The sequence below is a fragment of the Clytia hemisphaerica genome, unplaced genomic scaffold (assembly GCF_902728285.1).
Source record: "Clytia hemisphaerica strain Z4C2 unplaced genomic scaffold, Clytia hemisphaerica genome assembly, whole genome shotgun sequence".
Classification (NCBI taxonomy): Eukaryota; Metazoa; Cnidaria; class Hydrozoa; order Leptothecata; family Clytiidae; genus Clytia; species Clytia hemisphaerica.
The window spans coordinates 306236-330086 of NW_027103384.1; the positions used below are offsets into that span (position 1 = coordinate 306236).

Here is a 23851-nt window from a genome sequence, read left to right on the forward strand (position 1 = left end):
GCAGACCCTAAAACACCCGATTTCTTAAGAAAATAGGCTAAAAACTCACAAATTGTTGAAAATAAGATCATATTAAGAAGATCTTTAGGCTTTAAACTCAAAAGTTAAGAACATAAGGCTTTAAAATTTTTGAATATTTTTATAAAAATACACGTGTATAACAAAATCTTAAATTGTCTTTTTTCTTATTATAAAAGCTTGGACTTTGATTTCCATATCAGACCATGTGACTAGAAGCTAAGCCAATCAGACACGAGTAGAATTTGAAAACGTGGTCAAAAAGACATTAATGAATATAGTGATCAGGTCTGTTTTATACAGATACTGATAAGACACGAACTTCAGACCATTAGAGAATCTTCATCAGAAAGCAACTCATAACCAAGTTGTTGTCACCAAAACAGTGTATCGAATACCAAGGTATGTACTTCGCTTCTAAATTTCGGGAAATCTTCTATATTTTGTTTTAGGAGCAGGGCTTCGAGCTGAACAAGAAGCCGGAGCGGCGTGAAGGTCCAGCTGACGTGGCAATAACCGAATGTCGTTCGTACCGGGTTCCTTAAGTGACGCAAAAAAAATTTCCTTCCCATCCACCACTCTGAGCTTCTATTCTTTGACACTTTCTTTGTATTGCTAAGTTTTGAACATTTTTGATGCATTTCCCGAAATTTCGAATTTTCACATGATGGGATTCGAACCGACTTCGGAAGAAGCTATATCGGATCGCCCAAAGTTACCTTTATGTTTTTATTTTATTTTCTTATCTCTGATCCTGTCTTTCTCTTTTCTGACTGTCTGAGTTTCTGAGACTTAGTTTCTCATTTCTGACTAAGTTTACATACCTGTATCATATTTTGACCAACCACATCATTCGCACCGTGCGGGGTTCGAACCACCATCAAAGAAAGACCTTCAATTTCGGAAACCAACGCCTTATCCGTTGAGCCATCGACGCACAGCAAAATCACGCAATTCATAGACGCCAAAAGACGGGGGTAATGTTATTATGTTATATTATGTTATTATGTTATACCCCCGGAAAGGTGACTATCAGCGATCCGTGGATAAGAAAATAAAATAAAAAAATGAAGGTAACTTTGGGCGATCCGATATAATTCTCTCCCTTTATACAAAGCACCTATGATAGAACGCCAGCGCCTTAACCACTTGGTTATAAACAGTTGGTTATAAACACGGTATTTACTTCAAACTCTACCCGGTGGCTAAAACCCTAACCAGGGGTTGACTCCCATCCCCATCCCTAGCCCTAACCCTACCTGAAACAACCCTTTAATCTAACCGGGAAATTTGACTCTACTACCAATTCAATCCAAAACATAGGTCAAACATCGCGTGGGTAGGCGGGGCAAAAATTCTAGATCGGCGGTTGGTTTAGCCTGGACTTGTTAATTTATTGCGCGCACAGGCCCCGACAAAGACAAAATCTTTTCGATCAGTTGCTTTTTAAAGGTCCATTCGGCTGCGCGCTGGACTAAATACACATTGTTTCAACTTACATTAGACATCTTTAACATGTATTACAGTATGTAATAATACCAAAATACTATTACAGTATATATAATACCGTTTCATGACTAAACTTTCTCTTTCCCGGAGAAACTTTCCTATTGCAACTTTATAACAAAAAAGACCAACACTCTGGGAAGGTACAAAAAGAAATTTCGACTTCTTAGGCGGTCATTCTCAAGACAGTAACGCGTTGTCTACGCAATGTGTATGCGACAAATGCAAATATTTTCGGTCTGCCTGAAAATACAGCAGAAACATCCCGGAAATGCGCCAGGAAAGTTTCCCCTGGATGATATAAGTTTAGCCATCATACTGTATTTGTGTGTGACGTTTCTTCAAAACGTTTCCAGACAAAGTTTCAGACATAAATTTCACAATCGACGCTTAAATCTGCATGCAAGCCTTATTGCTTTTTCTGTTTCTGATTCTTTTTCTAGGAATATCAATCATCACACCAGGATAATCTACGCCAAGAAAATGAGACGATCATCTTTTCTTATATTGATGTTCTTTTCTCTTTGGACTGTAACTGATGGTGCAATGCCTTGTATTGGCAAAAATGGAAAGCCTGTCGATATGTAAGAAAATATCAAATCTGTTTTTCCAAAAGCTACTCACTAGGAAAGTAGTCTTTTCTCTTAATCCCTTTACAGCACTTGGTACTAATAATAAGTTTCTCCCCTTTCCATCCAAAATAGAAATTGGCCTCAAAAATCGCCCTTACTTATAATTTGTTGAAAAAAAAATTAGCTATTACAAATTCTTTTATGAATTCACATTGGGCGCTACTGTGAAAAAGAATTCACCCGAATAGATGAATTTTGACTTCCCACCGCATCGCCGATACAGGGGTGTAAGAAACTTGTTATTTATAGGTATGTGTTGTACAAGCTTCCGAAAATCTACTGGCAAGACGTACCCGAGTACGTAAAGGACGGCTCTGCGTATGCGTATCTCGATAACGAAGATATGGAATTTACTTTATCACCTACCTTGATTACGTCACCACAAAGTGTGGCCGGACTCACTTTAAATCAAGTATACGACGCATATGAAAATAGAGCAACACCGAGTGGCCAGGCACATTTATTTTACAATGATGCTAACCTTGATATCAGTAAGTATCTCCCGGAAAAATTGATGATAAAAATGAAAATGGTTAGCCTAAATGGTAAAGATTTGAATTGAAAGGAAAAATGGTTAAGGTCGAGGAAAAATGTTTTAAAGCTTCTCAGGAAGTTATTGAAGATTACTTTCTAGGTAGTGTAGGATTTTTACTTCGTTTCTTGGTACTTACTATTTAATTGCATAGCGAAGTCAGTTTCCTCCTTCCTTTAACTAATTTCGTTCATCGGATAAGAGCATGTTTCTCAGGTAATGGTTCCGTTTTGCTCGTCCGAAACGAAAAGAAGTCATTTTATTGATTAGAAGTAGCAAGCACCTAACCAAAAACCGGGATTTGTTATCCATCCGCCCGTTTCTTAGTGAGTTCCACTTTGATGATTTTCGAAAAATAGAAGCTTTTCAAGTGCTTTGCTTCGACGCAAATTCAATTTTTCTGCCACTGCAGTAGCATCGAAAGTTTATTAAAGTGACGTCAAAAATCAAATGTTTACAGCGTGGGCTCTAAATATTCCAAAAAGTCGCAAATTGGAATAGACGTTACTGCGTGGAGAAAAGGCCGTGATGTCTAGTATAGGCTAGGTTAGAAGTGACGTAAAACTCAAATGTAACTAATAGAATAGCTTCGTTTCGTTTCGGAGGGAAACGGAACCGTAACGTGTAAACGTGGTCTAAAATTCCCTATCTTTTTTTTTAAAGATGATGATAGTTATAATTCCAAATGGGGCCACACTAAAGGTGCAATGGCTTTCGATCAACAAATTGGATTCTGGATGATCCACAGTGTACCGCATTTCCCGGATTTCGCCAAGAACGGTTATAGTTATCCAAGTAGCGGACACAAGTATGGTCAAATGTTTTTCTGTATGACATTGAATAGTTCTGCTATCAATGATGTTGGGCTGCAATTGCGCTATAATAATCCGTACGTACAAGACTCGTTTATGCCAGAAGAATGGAATGACAAATTCCCAAATATCGCAGCTTTACTTAAAGGTATTTTTTATCATGAATACTCTAACTTTTTGGGGAAAATCATCTTGAAATATTCTTTTCATAACTGAAAAAATGGCATAATTTTGAGCCAATTTTTTTATATTTTGAGCCTTATTGTTAATCTTGGACTCGGAGCCACTTGCACAACCTTTTGATTTTACTGGTTGCAGTGCCCGTGAGTGCTATCAGAATGGCTAAGGGACTTGAATTTGCCTTTTTGTATATTGGCAATCAATATTTTAAAATGCTCAAAAATGGCATTCTTAGTCTTAGGTTCATTTGCCAAATTCAATGATGGTGATAGACATTCCTATAAAGCGTATCCTGTCCTCGCAATAAAACGTACAGTGGAACTCTAGAGCTCGAATCTCTATTACTCGAATGTCTCCTTGAGCAAGTTTGAGTTGCGAGCACAGATTTATAAATCCCGAAGGGCTAGACGTTGTGCTTTAAGCCATCGCAGATAAATAACAAATTGAATATCGGAAAAAATATTGTCGTTGCGAAAACCTGCGAAGCTTCTGATTGGTCAAGCGCTGAAATTCTATTGTAATGTCATGTAACCTAGGTAAGATTTTCTTCCTTACCACAGCACACTTTTCAGCCGAAGCACGACATCTATCCCTTCGGTTCCGAGTGCTTGTTTTAGTTCTGAAGAATCTACTGTGATTTGTTTACATTGAACGTTTAGGAGAAATCATTGACAGTGACCCTTACTACCATATACAAGACTTTATATCTCTTGGTGGAATGAAACTCAAGTCATTCGCGAAAGGAACCAAATTCAACAAAGACCTCTATTCAACACTTGTTGCACCCACACTGAAAATAAATCTTCTAACAGAAACTTGGCAAAACGGTCAAGGTAATCTCGGATCAGCATGTAATACTTCATACACTGTTGAAGATGTGACAAATATCAAATTGGATGTTCCTGATGGCTCTTATTACGCATTCCGTGATACGAACGATCATTCGAAGTACGCTCTTAGTGACACGGCTGACAATCCGTACGTCTGTATTGGGGATATTAACAGACAGGTAAGAAATGTTTTTAGATTTTTAATATCAATTTATGAAAGTAACAAAAGATTTGATTAATTTTCATATAAATTTCGATCCTTGATCATATTATAACCGAAACTTGGCTTCGCTAGCAATATAACCCTGACTAGATTATGATAATTTCTGAATCTTTCTTAACTCTAACTAAACTATGCTATAGTCTAAGAGAAATCACTATCTAAGAAAAAAAGCCCAAAGCCGAAGAAAATTCGTAAAATCTACCGAAAAGAGTTAAAAGCCGATAGAGTTTGCCAGTCGTTATTTCGAGACTTTCGGAGAGACCATCTGTTTATGTACGAAAAGTTGTCATGACAAAATTAGAACAGGGGGTAATTTTTGGAACTTGCACTTGAAACTCGTCCTTAGTCCTTTACACCACTTTTAAGGATTATAAAGTGAGGACTCTGTTCAAGCTGAAAATTGAAAATCAACCCTTTAAAGACAATAAATTGTGTTAGTTTTGATAGTAAGAGTTTTTCACCCAAAAATTGGTCGATTTTTGTTAAATGCTGATAAAATAGATCATCCTTAGAAATTTTGAGTTGAAAAAAGACATACCTGTAGCCCATATTGTCCAGATGAGTCTCCCTCCCAAAATCACAATTTATACTTCACATTTTTTCAACTTTTCAGACCGGACAATTCAAAAGAGGTGGTGGTACCGTTTGCACCAAGAATGCATCATTATGGAAAACATTTAGAGGAATGGTTGATGACATCAATTCATGTCAAAATCAAGATCAATTTGAAGATATCTTTGACATGATATAGGAATCAAAAATTTATCACTCGGAATTGTGAATTTTTTAACCATAAATTTAGAAAAATTATTTTCGGGATGAAAAAGTCCAAGTAAATCCGAATAACTTTTTGCACATTATATTAGGCCATTCCATTTTATATCCATACAGGGGGTGGACGAACATATCCAGGAGGTAATTTACAGGGGGCATTTTTTCATTTTTCCAGTAGGTCAAAGGTTATTCTAAAATTTTCAGGAGGTAATAGACTAATTTTTGTTCGTCCACCCTTACTTTTAAGGTACGAAAATAATTTTTCCAAGACTTCTTTTTCAAATCTTGTCATTTTCCAGGGGGTATTACCACATTTCTAAAAATCTTTTTTTGCCTTAAAAAGGTTCGTCCAGCCCCCCTGTATGGAAATTTAATGGAACAGCCCATTTGATAGTCTGATTTAATTTTCGTTGTTGTCAAATTTTTCTTGCTTTACTACGATAAAATTTAGATTATGATTTACATTTTCCCGGCAATTCACCAATTCTGTCGCGTCTTTGATTTTTCACATTCTATTGTCAGAATTTCACCATTACATATTTTATCTTAATTACATGATGTTTCATAATTGAAAAATCTACCTTTTGCTTAATTTTCGCCGTCTACAATTTTTCATTAATTTAATTTACGTTTATATTTCGAGCAAATTATACAATACCTACACCTTTTATATTTATTTACAATTTCCCATAATATGATATTATACAATAAATTACATATAAGTTACATAAGCAATCTTTAACCTATGAGAAAAAGTTGTCATATGAAATACTGAAGTTTTACCCATTTAGTATCACTGGTACTATATGAGATCGCACAATTCTTTCGCCTGTACCATTAAGTCTGGACCTAGGAGCCCTGCGAATCATGCTGCCCTGATTTTCACCCCATGCTGCCCTGATTTTCACCCCGCCTGAATAGATATCTTGTCCAGATATGAATTTTTTCTTAATTGGGTGTGTACTCTCATTACGGAGTGATCACTTAATGGGTTAACGAATTTAAAAGGGATATTTTCAATGAGGCATATACACATAAGTTTTCCAGTAGGATTTTTTCGGCTTCTTTTGTTGGCAAGGAGCTGTGTAATACAGTCCCAATTTCCATGAAAATAGAAATTTCAGAGATGAGAGATAGAATCGAATCTAATAAGAGAAGATTGTTCGAGTCAATTTTAGGCCCTAACATATATCAGGGCTCGCTCCACCTGTGGGCTAGGTTTGTGGCATAGCTTCCTCATTTTTGAAAAACTTTAAAAGTTAGTTATTGGTTAGTCAATTTTCAAAATCTATACTTCATACTTCCAAAGTTTCATTTCTTTGCAAATCGACAATTTTGAGTCATAGAGAGGGTCAAAATATTTGTTAGTTCACTTGTATTTAAGTTTGTTCTCGAGTTTGTAAAGCATAGTCAATCACGTGCCCAGAACACAGGAAATAAGGTCAGTATAAGGCATATTGGTGAGAGAATCAAGAAATCTTCGTTGTGTCTTTTAGGTCAACTGTATTTTCATCAGCCTCTTCACGTTTCAAATCATGTTGCAGGCCCTGAATATGGCGAAGGGTGATACACTATAGTAACTTTGTTTGTTCACTTTTGTTTAAGTTTGTAAGCACAGTTGTATTCTTCATTGAATTTTTAGCCGTTTCTCTACTACATGTTGAATGATGACGTGACCCGACTAAGTCATGTGCTTCCGTAATTAACGTGGTCGCAAATTGCATAGTCCTTTGTTCCTGATTGGACAATTTATAATACAATTGTCTACAAACTTTACGGAATTGTTTATTGCAGATGACGTAAATACACGGGTTAGTTGTTGAATTCAAGGGCGGGAGAAAATTGATAAGAACAAAATGTAGTACCACCCACCACGATTCATTGCGTTGTTTTCTCCAGAATTCTTTAGCATGAAATATAGTAAGAATATAGAAAATGGTTGGATACCAACATATACAGTAAACGACAAAGACGACAACGATAGATCTCAGAGTTCTGTACTGGCGTTTCTTACGGCGTTTCTCGCGTGATTTTTTACTTTGATGGTTCAAATCCATGACTTCCATTTTGGCAATTTCCAGAATATGATGCGATGCAGTTTTGTAAACATACGCATACATATAAACCATGACAAAAAGGGGGATGATAAAACATCCAATATACATTGATGTATAAAAAGTCTCGTTTCTTGCTGCGCAGATATTACCACGACTAATGATTGCTATTTTAGATGGATCATCCCATTGGAAGATCAACATTGAAGCCATAAACGCTGAGAAACACCAAATACCAGCGATAACGATTTTGACACGACGTTTAGTTGCTAGAGAGTTATATTGATAAACATAACGAAGAGATAAATATCGATCCAAACCAATGATAAATAAATGAATAACAGACGTTATTGATAGGAATGATTCTTCCAGGTTGTACGTCCAACATGCTCGATCACCAAGACATAAGAATCCACTTTTCCATTGGATCCTCGCATTGAAAGGCATTGATACCAATCCAACTAATGTATCTGCGACTGCCAGAGATGAGAGGAACAAGAACGTAGTTTGTTTTTTAAGTGATTTGGAAGATGCTACAACAGCAATGACCAAGAGATTACCAATAACAGTTATTGGTATGAAGATAATGAGAAATGCAAATGCAATATTGTTTGTCATCTTCCTTGGTAGATCACAGAAATCTACCATCATTCGGTTTGGTGGTTGTAAAGTAGTGTTGGTAGAGTTGGTATACAGCATGTTGTATCTGTTGATCAACGTTGTATTCATCATGTTTTTGTGTGAATGTTCAATGTTGATGCTGTTTTCTAAGCTGGCTCTCCTATTTTTTGTTTGTTTCTGCTTGGCTCTCCTATTTTTTGTTTGTTTCTATGCTTTTAATACTAAAAAAAAAAGAAACATATTATTTTCATACCAATCTATCTATGATCTCACAAAAGATAAAAAGAGGATCTGCAAGGCGTGAATAGACAAAGAATTAAATATTTTTAGATACACACCCATACGAAACGGATCAATTTCAAGGTTTCGATCAACTATTTGTCCTAATCGTATGAAGGAACTTGATTGTATTAAACAAAAAAAAAACAATAGAAGGAAATACAAATTTAGAAACGTAATGCATAACTTTAATATTATATCTGCAATCATGGGCAAAACATTCCAGACAAAGGGGATTTCCCGGTGAAAATTTAAACACCACAAATGATTTTTAAACGCGTTAAACTACATTTAGAAAGTAGAGTATTAACTCTGAGTATGTTTAACATGAAACTTAAGACTTGGGACCTTAGGATCTCAGGATCTAAAAGTTCAAATTTGCTCCAATAAGACTTGGAATATAGCCTAGAAACCACCAAACCCCTCCAAAATCAAAATATTTAATGAAGGAAAGTGGAAGTGCTAAAATAGCAATTATCGCTCGAACTTTGAATTCTGACAAACGTTAAAATACACTAAAATCTCAATATGCTTCGACTACAATTGTGGATTCGAGGCTCCTAGCTACAAAAGCTATACTACAACTTCTGTGCCCTACTCAGCTAATGTCTTCTAGCTATCCCTGGCAAGCGAATTAATATTTTCACAAATCCAAAAGTGACTGCAATAACCATTTTACGTTTTAGTCAGTCCCCTATAATAGAGAGTTGATACAATATTTATGTTTCAAACTCAGAGCTTCGTGGTGCTCTGGCACCAATCTTTACAGTGAAAATTAATAGCCAGGTATATAGGGATATAGCTTAAATGAATAGCACATTATTCTTTTAGAAGCGTTACGATTGTTTTCACAGAGTTTATCCGGTCATTTGGCTATCCACGAGGCATCCCCAGCGGACCTTCAATTCACGCAATCACTCAATTTTTTTCCCTAAAAATTCACGCATTCACGCAATTTTTTTAATTTTCACGCATTCACGCAATTTCTTTTTGTTTTTAATATCCACGCATTCACGCAAGTGAAAAAGCCCATTCACGCATTGACGTAAACTGCTGGTGGCTCCATCCATCTATCGGCTCTCTTAAGGAAGGGGGGGGGTAAATCACTCGGAAAATTATTGCACAACTCTAATGAAAGTCAAAAAAGTCGAAAAAGTCAAAAAGTCCAAGAAAAGTAGAATTAAAGTCTTGAAAAGGTTTAAAAAATTATGGGTGGTGGGCGTTTTCGGAAAGATTTGGATAGAAAACTTTGAGCGCCCGAGGGCGCTGGGTTTTTTTGTCGGGAAAAAGTTAAAGTGAAAGTAAAAAATTCAAATAGAAGTAAAAAAAAAGTCAAAAAGTCAAATAAAAATTCAAAAAGTCAAAAAGTATTTTGCACCTTTTTCGAAGTGATACCCCTCGGGTTTGAGAAAATTAATTCACACGAGATAAAACGATTTTGCGAATTTGCTTATTTGCGAAATTTCTTTTCCTCTACCCTGAAAATTACACGCTTTTTTTTATAAGAATACACTTTATAAGAATGTTCATGATGAAAATGGCCAAGAAATTAAGAATATGCTAAGAATATCACCATCATGGAATTTTGCTACTCAAGCTAAGAATGCCATTTTTAGAGCATTTTCAATTATGAATTGTCAATTACCCCCAAGTAGGGCTCACTCCTTTCACAAAAAATGCCATCTTATGCTTGAGACGTATGTACTAAATGTTAAATCTTGAGTCTGAATTAGGACCCTAACCTAAGAATATGCTATAAGAATATTTTAGGATGATTTTCCCAAAAAAGTTAAGAATATCCATGATGAAATGGATTTACACCATTCTTATAAAAAAAAAGCGTGTACTTCCTTCTTCTTCTTCTTCTTCTTCTTCTTCCCACAGAAGCCTCTTTTCATCTTGAAGAATTAGGTATGTATCTTCTTCTCTTTTCAAATTCAAAATCGAAACGGTTTAAATATCCTACGTATTTACCGGACCTCATTGTTCTACTATTGTTAGGTAAATGGTATTATGCCTTTTGTTCCCATTAGATTTCTTTCTCCCAAATAAGCTGCTATAATGGAAAACAGGAAATTTCTCACTCCTCTCTCTTCATCTTAAGATTTCTTTTGTTGTTTTCTTGCTTCTTCCTTTTTTGTTCTACCCCTATTTCACCTTCCGTGGGTATTTTGTCAAAAGGTGGAAAGTCTCCTAGAAAGATAATGCTGCGGTCTCCAAACTCGAACCCAGTCCTTTAGTTTGCTTTTTTATAATATTATGATAGCACTTATTAATGTCCATCAGTAAAATCAAAAAGTGCTGCAAGTGGCTCTGGATACGAGATTGACCTTCGGTAAATTTATTTTCATAACCGAAATTTCATATCATTAAACTGTTACATTTATTACATAAGAAAATTAAAAAGGGCTAAACACTTTTTTATAAGAAAGAAATCATAAGAACAAACAACACTAAAACTTAGTCAAAGCCTCCCGTTTCAGAACGCCAAAAATAGTAAAAAATTAAGAAACAGTTGAGCTGTCCAGCAAAAATTTACTGGTTCTTATAAAACATCATCTTCACAGATTTGTTAAAATTTTCTAAGCCGGTCAGAAGGCGGGAAGTCTAGGTTTCCAGACTGAACAAGTCTCTAACCCAGCATGAAAATCCCTAAAACAAACGTCACCAAAAATGATTTTTCAAGAAAAAGATCAAAATCAAAATCAAATATTCAAATATTAATTCAAAAGTTATTTTTTGAAGGCAAATTTCGAAATTTTCATCTGTAGGAATTTCTTGTTTGGAGACAAAAGTCTTTTATATTTATCAATAGAGATTTGTTATTTTTTCATCCATATACGATAACCAAAATTTGATCAAACAAATTAACACTATCAAGAACAGCACTGTAGCACAAAAAAAAACACAAATACATTTGAAATTCTTTCTCATCTGATTTCGAAAAATTTATTTCTTTAATTCGCAGGAGAATCATAGTTGATCATAATGTTCTAAAATTACACACCCCTTTGAATTTTCTTTAAAATGACGTCCTTCCCCCATTTTATAGCTTGATTGAACTTTTTAATTTGCAATAGTATGGTAAAAATGACGTAACTTGAACAAGAAAAAATATTTTTTTCAAAATCTATGCCCAAATTGCCCAACAGAATGGAGACAACTCTCACTTAGTGACCAGGTGAGAATTTCTTTGCCAGAGGGCTTTAAACGATTTCGAGTAGATCCTGATTACTCAACGCATGGCATGTATATATGGCTTTATCTAAAGGCCATGGTTGACTGGTCCAGGTTGATGGACCGCTTCAATCTTTTTCATCAAGATATGGGATGAACATAAAATGACCATTTGAGGTCGAAGATTGGCTAAAGCAAAAATTTTGTTGGTTGATATTTTAATGTTTGCTTTCAAGAGTAATAGCGCGTTTTTTATACAAGAACAAACTTTTTGAGGACATTAGGCTTCAATGGTCAAAATATTAAAAACAATTTAAGAACATTTAAAGGCTGAACACTAAAACGCTTGCTTTCTTGCTTACTTGTTGAAACCAAAAGTTCAAATACTATGTGAACAATTTATAAGAATGTGAAATCGGCCAAGAAATCAGGAATATACTAAGAGTATCAAAACCATAAACTTTGGCAAGAGAACCTAAGAATACCATCTTTAGATCATTTTCAATGATAATCACCTCCCCCAGTAAGGCTTAAAACGTTCACAAAAGTTCCATTTTATGTTTCAGGTATACATTACATGTTAAATTTAGGTTGAATTTAGATTTTAACTCGATTTCCTAACCTAAGAATACCGTAAGAATGTTTCAGGATGATTTTTTCATAAACCCTACTCGTGGATAATTGCCTATTTTAGAAAAGAAAAACCGCTTGCAAGATATCGTTGACATATCTTTGCGAAACAAAACAGTCATGATGTAAAAGCAACGTTACTTGAAAAAGCATCACGTAGGAAAATTTACTCGTGATTATCTAACAATTTCTAGTATTTCCTCATAGGTTTGTATCCGTGTAATTGTTGCCATTTTACCTTCCATTTAGCCTGGCAGAAAGTACTTTTCCTTGCCAAGTAAATTACAGTATTTGGTGGGAATAGATCCACGAACTCCTGGTATAGAAAGTCAAGCAAAGATAACCTACACATAAAGACGATACTTTAGTCTACACAAGTTCACTAAAAGGGATAATTTAGGGGAGGCCGAATAAATTTGAAAAGGTTGGCCGGGAGTGCGGAGTACCTTATCGGGGAAAACTTCGTCGGGGAAAAGTGACGAAGTTTTGGACAAGTGACGAATATTTTCCCTGACGAAAATTTTCCCCGGCCTTAATGCGTTTACCAACTACCAGCAAGTGACGAATTTTTCCTCGACGAAAATTTTCACCGACGAAAATTTTCCCCGACGAAGTTTTCCCCGATAAGGTAGTTTACAGTGTACGGTTTTTACGTTCATTCCAAACATTACTGCTGCTTTTTCCGTAAACCGCCATACGACTTTAAACTTGGAGCATACAGTTAACTCACTCTCACTAATTTGAATTCAGAGTCTAAGTTCTTCTAATACACAGGCTGCAAAATTTATTGACACTGATAAATTTGTCAGCTGTAAGTTGTAATGCAAGTAACATGGGAATAAAATCAAGTAAACTTTTTCGAGTAATCGCATGTTTTGACTGCACTGATATAATTTTACAACCCGTGTATTACGGAAAGATTCGAATTATCAAGAGTATTTCACGAGGGTTTCCCTAAGACTGGAACTGAAGAAGAGTTGAGATTCGAATAATAGAAGTTCGAATTAATGAGAGCTCATTGTAATACTTTCCTGAGTTTACTATCTCTAATGGACGATAGTATAGTCTAAGCATAGTATAAGAAAGCCGCGGCTGGAATAATAACATCTGAATTTCTGTTGTTCTATCTCCGTCGTATTTGATGACTATTTGTTGATCAAGAAATCAGTAATGTAGCATCTTTAATGGTAAATTTTATTGGCTTGTCGTTAATACTTACTTCTCAGAGCGTTTTTGATATTATTGATATGCCCTTGATAATACACTTGTATTATAAAATCATTGTAAAGGAAAAATCAACACTAAGTGGTTTAAACAAGCACAAAATGGCTGGGCTGAAAGAACTCAAAAATTAATGAGGTGCCTCGAAATGCCTTCACAATATTTCAGTGAAATCTTTTTAGAAATCAATGAAAAAGTACATCAAGATAATACTGTGAAAATTTCAAGCCAGCACCTTCAAAATTTATCATTTAAACTGACAGGAAAATTGTCATCTTGAATATAGTTCTTATAATTTCAATTTTGGCGAAAAACTATTGTTTCCACAAATACCCCTAAAATATTTCCAAAATTAGTTCAAGTGTTCTATTGGGTACAGACTCGAAGATATCTAGCAACAAAAAACTTTTTGTGACGGAAAATTAAGAGAAAAATTTCAAAACCTATCTACCAATAATGAACTGAGCATCTGGATGTTCTTATAAAGCTCGGAGACAGAGATGGAACAGCAATTAACTGAAAAGACAATGCGGTACATATTCCAGCCGCGGCTTTCTTATACTATGGTCTAAGCAAACGCACTACGCCTTTAAAGAATGGTTACAATAGCCAAGTAGCAATGTCCCATGGTCCCATGATCTACCGATAACCTCTAGTATTAATATGACTGTATGTGTTGATGCCACTCTATTTAACTTCATACTTTTCCCGACAAACCTTGTTTAGTGCGTCAAGGTCACACGAAAAAAGACAAAAAAAGGAAAAGGAAAAACTATTTATGCCTGGTTTTAAAAGCTAGACAGCTTGTCCGATTAGCCAGTCTAAAATAAGTTACAAATGATAAAGTTTTAAAACGTAAAAAGAAAAATAAAGTTCTGACTAGCTTAAATTAGTATTAACAAGTTGTCATTTCGAAATCACACGACCCTTAAAGGATGAAGTAAAAGGACACAAATCTGTAGCTTGGGAAGTCTCCACCATTTAAAGGGCTCATTTCTGCTAAGCTAGTCTAAAACACCAACCGGTCAAAAAACTTTGGAGTGAGAAGAAAAGAACGAACTCCTCAGTCTTAAGACCACTATAGTCACACGACTTTTTATTATTTCTTTATCTTCTTCTATAATTCTTCTTGCTTAAAACATTTTATTCTTTAAAATCATACAGATATACTATAGAGCTTACAAAACTAATTCTACCAAAAACATCTCTCCATCGAAAGCATGAGTTTTGAAAACCGCACTTATAAATCCGTGTGTCAATAAATAAAACTTCCCTTCAAATTTTTCAGAAGTCTTGTGAGACTTCCCGAATTCTCCCGAAACTATCAGGGGGATCAGGGTCAAAATTCGCCGGAAATTTTGGCGTCGACAGCTAATTTTCCGCGGGTTGGATAACTGTTTCACCGGCCGGACGACTATTCCGCCGATCGAGGAACTATTTCGACGGCCGAATTCCTGGCAAATTCTGACCCTGACCCCCCTGATACGAAACCTTTATGCGTCCTTTGATTCTTCCACCCAAAACATCTCCCGTCGAAACCATGACTTTTAAAAACCACGTATATTCATGGGTCAATAAATAAAAACTTCCCCTTAATGTTTGGGAAGTCTTGTCAGACAACCTGAAACCTGCAAATCTTTATGCGACTTCCTAGCGGCGGTTTGCCTTTATAAAGAGAATTAACCCCTAAAAAAACAACTTATAAAATAATTGTTTGAAAAGTTCCGATGCCGCACGAAAATGCAAATAAATTCCAAAAAACAACCACTCTTTCTATTGATCGTTCGAAATATGTGAAATTAAAAATTGAAAGGTCGGTCATTGTGAAAAAATCATGAACTAGAATCAGTCTCGTTATAGAAAACAAATTCTCATATTGACTCCCCACTTAATTTCCGGCCTAGGTTTTTATTTTTCATTTTAGAAATCCTAGCAATAGGTCATAGCACCTTTTTAGATATTTTTCTGCTTCACTTGGGCTATAACCTTATGGTTCAACAAGGGGAAGTGGGGCAATCCAGGGAATAGGAGTGGCACCGGAGGATAGCTATCGAAAAAGGAGCCTTCGGGTCGCCTCCGACTACGGTCGCAAACTTATTTAGGTATTTTCATCGCTGTCAGTTTAATTTTCTAACATCTAGGACAGTGAATAAATATCTGATCGAACTAAATTATGACCGAAAATGCCGATTACCGATCGATAGTTACACCTTTATACCGATACACCTTTGGTGGAAGGTAGTTAGACACAATGGGTGTCGGATATGTTTGAGCCATTAGGGTCCTTTTTTCACACCCAATTTCCTAAAAGGGGTACAAAGTAATTGAGTCTCTGTAAGAGTTCCGAAATTACAAAAAATAATAAGAGTCGACTCCCTCAACGATCGTAATTTCTTGAAATTTGGACTAAACTTTAACAGTTTTGGCTATGAAATTTTGAGGGAAATTGTCTCCCTAACGGAGGCGAAAACGTCAGAAAAAGAAGAAAATTTTCGAAGTTCAGTCCGAGTTCAGTCTCTCTAAAGATCAATTTTCGATTTTTGGCTTGGACATACTCGTCATCTCGCAAACCCCCGGGATCTACGACCCCTACGCACCCACATCTTGTACACGATATTCTTTTCCAAAAACAGATAATATAAAAACGAAAGAATTTCATCGAATTATCCATGTATATAGATCTTATCAACATCAACGCCAAGTTCTCCATAAAGAACTTGGAAAATTTAATCAAAATAAAGAGGACCAAAATAAAGATAAAAGGTTCTCAATTTCATTTAATTATCACTTCGTTGAAGGCTTAATCAAAAAATAAAAGAAAGGAAATCGAACACAAATTGAATAAATCAACTTCGTTTTATTGGATATCTTTAATGTCCAGAGACTTGGCGAAATTACATGAAACACCTTCCAATAAATAATATAAAACGCAAAAGACCATACGCTCCTATCTCCCAGTGGAGTCCCAGATCACTGAATTTCAATCACACCCACGCCGAAAATATTTTCTCACTCATCACACCATCACAACAAAATATTCCATTATCAACCACGGGTCACGCGTTTTGAAATCATAGATTACCACCATCACACAATAAAACGCCAAATCACGCCATCACACTAACCCATACAAATTCCTCATGGCCACACCATTGATTAGACAAGACCTCTCTTTTTTAATCATGCGTAAGTCAAATTTACTGATGGGGAAAATCCTAAAAATCAAAGTAAAAGTTGAAAGAAATTTTTTATCAATTTTCGGAAAGTATTTACAAAAGTACGACTTTTGGTCATTAGATTTAGAAATTTTTTATCATTCTTAGGAAATAATATTACTATCAAGGAGCAAACCATACAAAATATTTTCTCCAAAAACAAATCAAATCTCTCTGTTATTCGAACAAGTTGCATTTTGAAGTTGAGTTCGAATCGAAAAAGAGGGTGAACTATATTTATCTCTCAAAATCTAACATCCTAAATCACTTAACACCAGTCAAAGTTCGGTACCTTTCATTTTCACCAAAAAATAAAATCTTTATAGTGATAAAATAGCAAAAAAACATTCTTCACTTTTCCTCATTTTCAATTTTGTCTAAAACCTTTAAAAGGGTTTCCTTTTCAATGTGTCTCAAAAAACCTCCATAGCACAGTAGGGTACCTCTTTTTTACATATTATTTTTGTCCCATATCCCCTTTTTAATTTTTTCAAAGAAAATATAACTGACTGATTACTACTTTCTATAGAAATTACTTGCTTAACTTTGGGACAAGCCAAGCAAGTTTTATTCCTTTCAACCCTTTCAAACTCTTTTTTTCTACCAAAGGTCACAGTTTGACCTTTTTAAGATATATTTTGTAAAAACTCCATCTCGTCCCGTTTTGTCAACTTTATGTCAGTTATATTGGGATTTTGCACAGTGTGAATTGAAAATTTTTCTCCAATCGTACACTTAACTTAAGAAATACCATAGGAACCCTACATAAAAATCTCGTTCCCGTTAAGAACACTACATTACAGCTCCAGTGGGAAGTAAACTTTATTTTATCCTTTTTCTGAAATTCAAAGGGGAAAGATTGAACTCCCAACAATCCCCACTGTATTTCTGAAATTTGAAACAATAGAATTTCTATTCCATAAAGATTTCGATAGAAATTTTCATTATCACTGTACGAAGAATTTCCACCGGGACTGTGAACGAGGGTGTGGGTATGTAGTGTGTTCAAAGTTATTTATTATTATAAAATTTGAGAATATTGTTGAATAATTCAATAATTATTGGCTCCTTATTATTTCATTCAGATGAATTTAGCATGAGATCAGATTGTGATTGTTTTCTGCCCCCCATACTGAAGCTCTAAAGGGATGGGTGAAAACATAAAAATCTGACGAATATGCTATCTCAAAATCGTAAGGTCTACGCTCGTCTAAAAGACTGGGAAAGACAACAAAGTTGCGTGATTGTGTTTGGGCGCCATATCAGGAGAATTTAATATTTAACTTTCCGGCACACAACAAGATTCTTGTTTTAGAATCTTTCGCGGGAGGACTAATTTTCCCCAGATGGTTCATTTTCAAGGGCATTCAGAGGTTTACCGTGCCCGTAAGAAAATTATGACCAGCTGTTATTTTTCAGATAAATTATGATATGATACCCCAACAGATAGTATAGATTAATGAGGGGCAGATAAATAATCCCAGATAATCATCTTCGATAGAATTTTACATCGGTCTCAGAGTATAGCCTGATTACTCCAAGCACGGTTCGTTTACCGTGAAAAGCACAGCTCAAAATCATATATTTACGCTGTGCCGACGAATCGAGATTCTATTCATCGCACAATCAGCGAAGACAAAAGTAACCATGACGACCATCCAAGATCTTGGATTAGGTTCAAAGTTGATATTTTTATTCCCGTCGTTGAAAACAAAACTTACAAAAAGTCATCAATGCTTTGTAAAAAGAGTCAGTGATAGAGAATTATAACATAAAGTCTGTCTATTATTTCGATTCAATTAAAGTGACATTTCCATAATTAAAAGTTTAGTATAATTACTGTTATACATTTAGGGACCCGGGGGGGGGCACTCATATGATCTGGCCTACGTCATGTGCCGCGCTTAAGGGTGGGGTTTTTCAGCATCCCAAAATGCACTGTAAGGGTGTGTTTCTGTGAGATTGCACTGCAAGGGTCGAATTTTAAAAAAAATTCAAAATAATTGTTAAAAAGAAAGGTTTATACTTCTCGTTTGTTTGAAAAAGCTTCTATTGTCTGATAATTACAGCTGACAAGAATAATTTTCCCAGTTTTTCTTTGAAACAGAAAATTTCCCAAGCTTTTTCTTTCACGCAGATTTACAGCTGAGAAATATAGTGCACTATAAGGGTTGGATAAATCAAGAGAAAATGCACTGAAAGGGTACCTTTTCAGGCATATTGAACTGCACTGTAAGGATACGATTTTGAAAAGCAGATTTTGCGCGGCACATACCGTCGTTTCGAAATCGAGTAGCCCCCCGGGTTTAGGGATCATGTAAAAGATTTCTTTCGAAATAAACTCATTTCAACTACACTTGGAGGTTTCTGGGGAATTCGTAAATAGTAAACTGCATACTGATACAGTCTGCTAGACATTAATATGGTAATATTTGCTCTTCATCTTTGATTTTTTCTACAGTGATTAGATTGACACATGCGCGATAAAATTTCTATTATTTGTCTTCAGAGGTTACTATTTTCTTTGAAAACTTAACATCTGATACTCAGGGTACGGTTCGTTGATTGCTAATTTTGTGAGGAGTCTAAAGTTATTTTGAATTCGGAGTAGTGTCAATAAAATTGACCATCTGAAGAACTTATATGACGTCATTGGGTTAAATAGATCCGATTTTCTTCTATAAAATCCCAATTTTGCATATTTTAAAAATCAGCGTAAGATTGCCATTTACTTGAAATTTATACCTAAATTTGCTGATACACTAATTCCTATCATCAGCCAAAGAAAATCAGTATTAGAATTTAGAACCACACAATAGGAGATCTTCCCTTTGACCCTGGAATTTCATAATCATTGTGAAACTCCACTGCATTAAATTCGACCAAAAAATTGAGAAAAACGTTAATGGATTTTTAAGCTGTGGACAATAGAATTGGAAATCCCAAATAAACCACATACTAGACACAGTGAATGATTGCCATTTTACTTCTTAATTTAATCTCGACTGGTTTTGATATTCTCACTGAGTCACTGATAGATTGTAAAATAATATGAAGAATGATAGAACCTGACTTAAAGTGCTTTTCTTTTGGATGACAGTCAGTACATTAAATATTAGATAAAAACATTATGAGAACATAATTTGGACAGTTTGAGAACATTAAGTGTTTGTGGAGTTTCTCAGAAAATCCTCTCAAGAAATTATTTTGAGAGCATTCCCAGGCTTAAAATTTAAAATATATGAACACCCATGGCGGAATTGAGACAATAGAGCAAAGAAGTCGGAACCATGCGAAGGAGTGAAACGCTCGTTATAAGACAATGAAACTACAATTACAAATCTCTTCCTCTGATAAGTTCGACCTGGTCTAAAACCACCTATTTATAAAAGAAAATCTCTAAGCTGTCTGATATTTTCATTGATAAATTTGTGGGATATCTTGTGGGTTACTAGGGATGTATTTGAAAACTAAGTTTTCTGGAAATAAACTCTAAATTTCAAAAAAGCATATATATCTAGTCTGAGCTTTAATTACTGTGTCTGAGCATGGATTTACAATGAAATAATTATCATCCTAAGGTCAAACTACAGCTCATGATATATTCGTGATGTAATGTTTTCTACGGAAACAGGAGACTTTAAGGGCAAAAGAGATAGGAGATTTGACGCTGGTTAGGGTACCTTTTTAACACCCATCAGCATAGCTGTTAGATTCCAAAAAGAATAGTCAGGAGCTAGACAAAAGATTAACTGTCTGGACTTCAAATTCAGAATCTATAAGTGGATGGGTACGGGGGTATACAATTACCAAAATACTAAAAGTTTTTCAAAAAAAACAACTTATAAAATAATTGTTTGAAAAGTTCCGATGCCGCACGAAAATGCAAATAAATTCCAAAAAACAACCACTCTTTCTATTGATCGTTCGAAATATGTGAAATTAAAAATTGAAAGGTCGGTCATTGTGAAAAAATCATGAACTAGAATCAGTCTCGTTATAGAAAACAAATTCTCATATTGACTCCCCACTTAATTTCCGGCCTAGGTTTTTATTTTTCATTTTAGAAATCCTAGCAATAGGTCATAGCACCTTTTTAGATATTTTTCTGCTTCACTTGGGCTATAACCTTATGGTTCAACAAGGGGAAGTGGGGCAATCCAGGGAATAGGAGTGGCACCGGAGGATAGCTATCGAAAAAGGAGCCTTCGGGTCGCCTCCGACTACGGTCGCAAACTTATTTAGGTATTTTCATCGCTGTCAGTTTAATTTTCTAACATCTAGGACAGTGAATAAATATCTGATCGAACTAAATTATGACCGAAAATGCCGATTACCGATCGATAGTTACACCTTTATACCGATACACCTTTGGTGGAAGGTAGTTAGACACAATGGGTGTCGGATATGTTTGAGCCATTAGGGTCCTTTTTTCACACCCAATTTCCTAAAAGGGGTACAAAGTAATTGAGTCTCTGTAAGAGTTCCGAAATTACAAAAATAAATAAGAGTCGACTCCCTCAACGATCGTAATTTCTTGAAATTTGGACTAAACTTTAACAGTTTTGGCTATGAAATTTTGAGGGAAATTGTCTCCCTAACGGAGGCGAAAACGTCAGAAAAAGAAGAAAATTTTCGAAGTTCAGTCCGAGTTCAGTCTCTCTAAAGATCAATTTTCGATTTTTGGCTTGGACATACTCGTCATCTCGCAAACCCCCGGGATCTACGACCCCTACGCACCCACATCTTGTACACGATATTCTTTTCCAAAAACAGATAATATAAAAACGAAAGAATTTCATCGAATTATCCATGTATATAGATCTTATCAACATCAACGCCAAGTTCTCCATAAAGAACTTGGAAAATTTAATCAAAATAAAGAGGACCAAAATAAAGATAAAAGGTTCTCAATTTCATTTAATTATCACTTCGTTGAAGGCTTAATCAAAAAATAAAAGAAAGGAAATCGAACACAAATTGAATAAATCAACTTCGTTTTATTGGATATCTTTAATGTCCAGAGACTTGGCGAAATTACATGAAACACCTTCCAATAAATAATATAAAACGCAAAAGACCATACGCTCCTATCTCCCAGTGGAGTCCCAGATCACTGAATTTCAATCACACCCACGCCGAAAATATTTTCTCACTCATCACACCATCACAACAAAATATTCCATTATCAACCACGGGTCACGCGTTTTGAAATCATAGATTACCACCATCACACAATAAAACGCCAAATCACGCCATCACACTAACCCATACAAATTCCTCATGGCCACACCATTGATTAGACAAGACCTCTCTTTTTTAATCATGCGTAAGTCAAATTTACTGATGGGGAAAATCCTAAAAATCAAAGTAAAAGTTGAAAGAAATTTTTTATCAATTTTCGGAAAGTATTTACAAAGTACGACTTTTGGTCATTAGATTTAGAAAATTTTTATCATTCTTAGGAAATAATATTACTATCAAGGAGCAAACCATACAAAATATTTTCTCCAAAAACAAATCAAATCTCTCTGTTATTCGAACAAGTTGCATTTTGAAGTTGAGTTCGAATCGAAAAAGAGGGTGAACTATATTTATCTCTCAAAATCTAACATCCTAAATCACTTAACACCAGTCAAAGTTCGGTACCTTTCATTTTCACCAAAAAATAAAATCTTTATAGTGATAAAATAGCAAAAAAACATTCTTCACTTTTCCTCATTTTCAATTTTGTCTAAAACCTTTAAAAGGGTTTCCTTTTCAATGTGTCTCAAAAAACCTCCATAGCACAGTAGGGTACCTCTTTTTTACATATTATTTTTGTCCCATATCCCCTTTTTAATTTTTTCAAAGAAAATATAACTGACTGATTACTACTTTCTATAGAAATTACTTGCTTAACTTTGGGACAAGCCAAGCAAGTTTTATTCCTTTCAACCCTTTCAAACTCTTTTTTTCTACCAAAGGTCACAGTTTGACCTTTTTAAGATATATTTTGTAAAAACTCCATCTCGTCCCGTTTTGTCAACTTTATGTCAGTTATATTGGGATTTTGCACAGTGTGAATTGAAAATTTTTCTCCAATCGTACACTTAACTTAAGAAATACCATAGGAACCCTACATAAAAATCTCGTTCCCGTTAAGAACACTACATTACAGCTCCAGTGGGAAGTAAACTTTATTTTATCCTTTTTCTGAAATTCAAAGGGGAAAGATTGAACTCCCAACAATCCCCACTGTATTTCTGAAATTTGAAACAATAGAATTTCTATTCCATAAAGATTTCGATAGAAATTTTCATTATCACTGTACGAAGAATTTCCACCGGGACTGTGAACGAGGGTGTGGGTATGTAGTGTGTTCAAAGTTATTTATTATTATAAAATTTGAGAATATTGTTGAATAATTCAATAATTATTGGCTCCTTATTATTTCATTCAGATGAATTTAGCATGAGATCAGATTGTGATTGTTTTCTGCCCCCCATACTGAAGCTCTAAAGGGATGGGTGAAAACATAAAAATCTGACGAATATGCTATCTCAAAATCGTAAGGTCTACGCTCGTCTAAAAGACTGGGAAAGACAACAAAGTTGCGTGATTGTGTTTGGGCGCCATATCAGGAGAATTTAATATTTAACTTTCCGGCACACAACAAGATTCTTGTTTTAGAATCTTTCGCGGGAGGACTAATTTTCCCCAGATGGTTCATTTTCAAGGGCATTCAGAGGTTTACCGTGCCCGTAAGAAAATTATGACCAGCTGTTATTTTTCAGATAAATTATGATATGATACCCCAACAGATAGTATAGATTAATGAGGGGCAGATAAATAATCCCAGATAATCATCTTCGATAGAATTTTACATCGGTCTCAGAGTATAGCCTGATTACTCCAAGCACGGTTCGTTTACCGTGAAAAGCACAGCTCAAAATCATATATTTACGCTGTGCCGACGAATCGAGATTCTATTCATCGCACAATCAGCGAAGACAAAAGTAACCATGACGACCATCCAAGATCTTGGATTAGGTTCAAAGTTGATATTTTTATTCCCGTCGTTGAAAACAAAACTTACAAAAAGTCATCAATGCTTTGTAAAAAGAGTCAGTGATAGAGAATTATAACATAAAGTCTGTCTATTATT

General features: G+C 35.2%; 2 protein-coding genes across 3 annotated transcripts; one reads left to right on the forward strand and one right to left on the reverse strand.

Annotated features, from left to right (window-relative positions):
- The first annotated feature begins 222 nt into the window (after nucleotides 1–222).
- LOC136824788 (plancitoxin-1-like) lies at nucleotides 223–6062 on the forward strand. 2 transcript variants are annotated; one of them, XM_067080764.1, is made up of 6 exons: nucleotides 223–420; nucleotides 1968–2108; nucleotides 2406–2647; nucleotides 3352–3648; nucleotides 4340–4689; nucleotides 5347–6062. In XM_067080764.1, exons 2-6 carry the CDS (start codon nucleotides 2008–2010, stop codon nucleotides 5482–5484), a joined length of 1128 nt encoding a protein of 375 aa, XP_066936865.1. In that variant the 5' UTR covers nucleotides 223–420; nucleotides 1968–2007; the 3' UTR covers nucleotides 5485–6062. The 2 variants fall into 2 exon arrangements, with proteins under 2 accessions (XP_066936865.1, XP_066936866.1); XM_067080765.1 differs by lacking the exon at nucleotides 223–420 and adding an exon at nucleotides 477–995.
- A 39-nt stretch (nucleotides 6063–6101) lies between these two features.
- LOC136824787 (adenosine receptor A2b-like) lies at nucleotides 6102–8399 on the reverse strand. The gene has a single exon (XM_067080763.1). The coding sequence runs from the start codon at nucleotides 8291–8293 to the stop codon at nucleotides 7079–7081; it is 1215 nt and encodes a 404-aa protein (XP_066936864.1). The 5' UTR covers nucleotides 8294–8399; the 3' UTR covers nucleotides 6102–7078.
- Between the last annotated feature and the right edge of the window lie 15452 nt (nucleotides 8400–23851).

Excerpts from the sequence above, each read along its gene's own strand:
- LOC136824788 (XM_067080764.1), top strand. The coding sequence starts at position 2,008 with ATGAGACGATCATCTTTTCTTATATTGATGTTCTTTTCTCTTTGGACT. Across the intron at positions 2,648-3,351 it reads TGATGCTAACCTTGATATCA|ATGATGATAGTTATAATTCC; the intron begins GTAAGTATCTCC and ends TTTTTTTTAAAG. Across the intron at positions 3,649-4,339 it reads TATCGCAGCTTTACTTAAAG|GAGAAATCATTGACAGTGAC; the intron begins GTATTTTTTATC and ends TTGAACGTTTAG.
- LOC136824787 (XM_067080763.1), bottom strand. The coding sequence starts at position 8,293 with ATGATGAATACAACGTTGATCAACAGATACAACATGCTGTATACCAAC.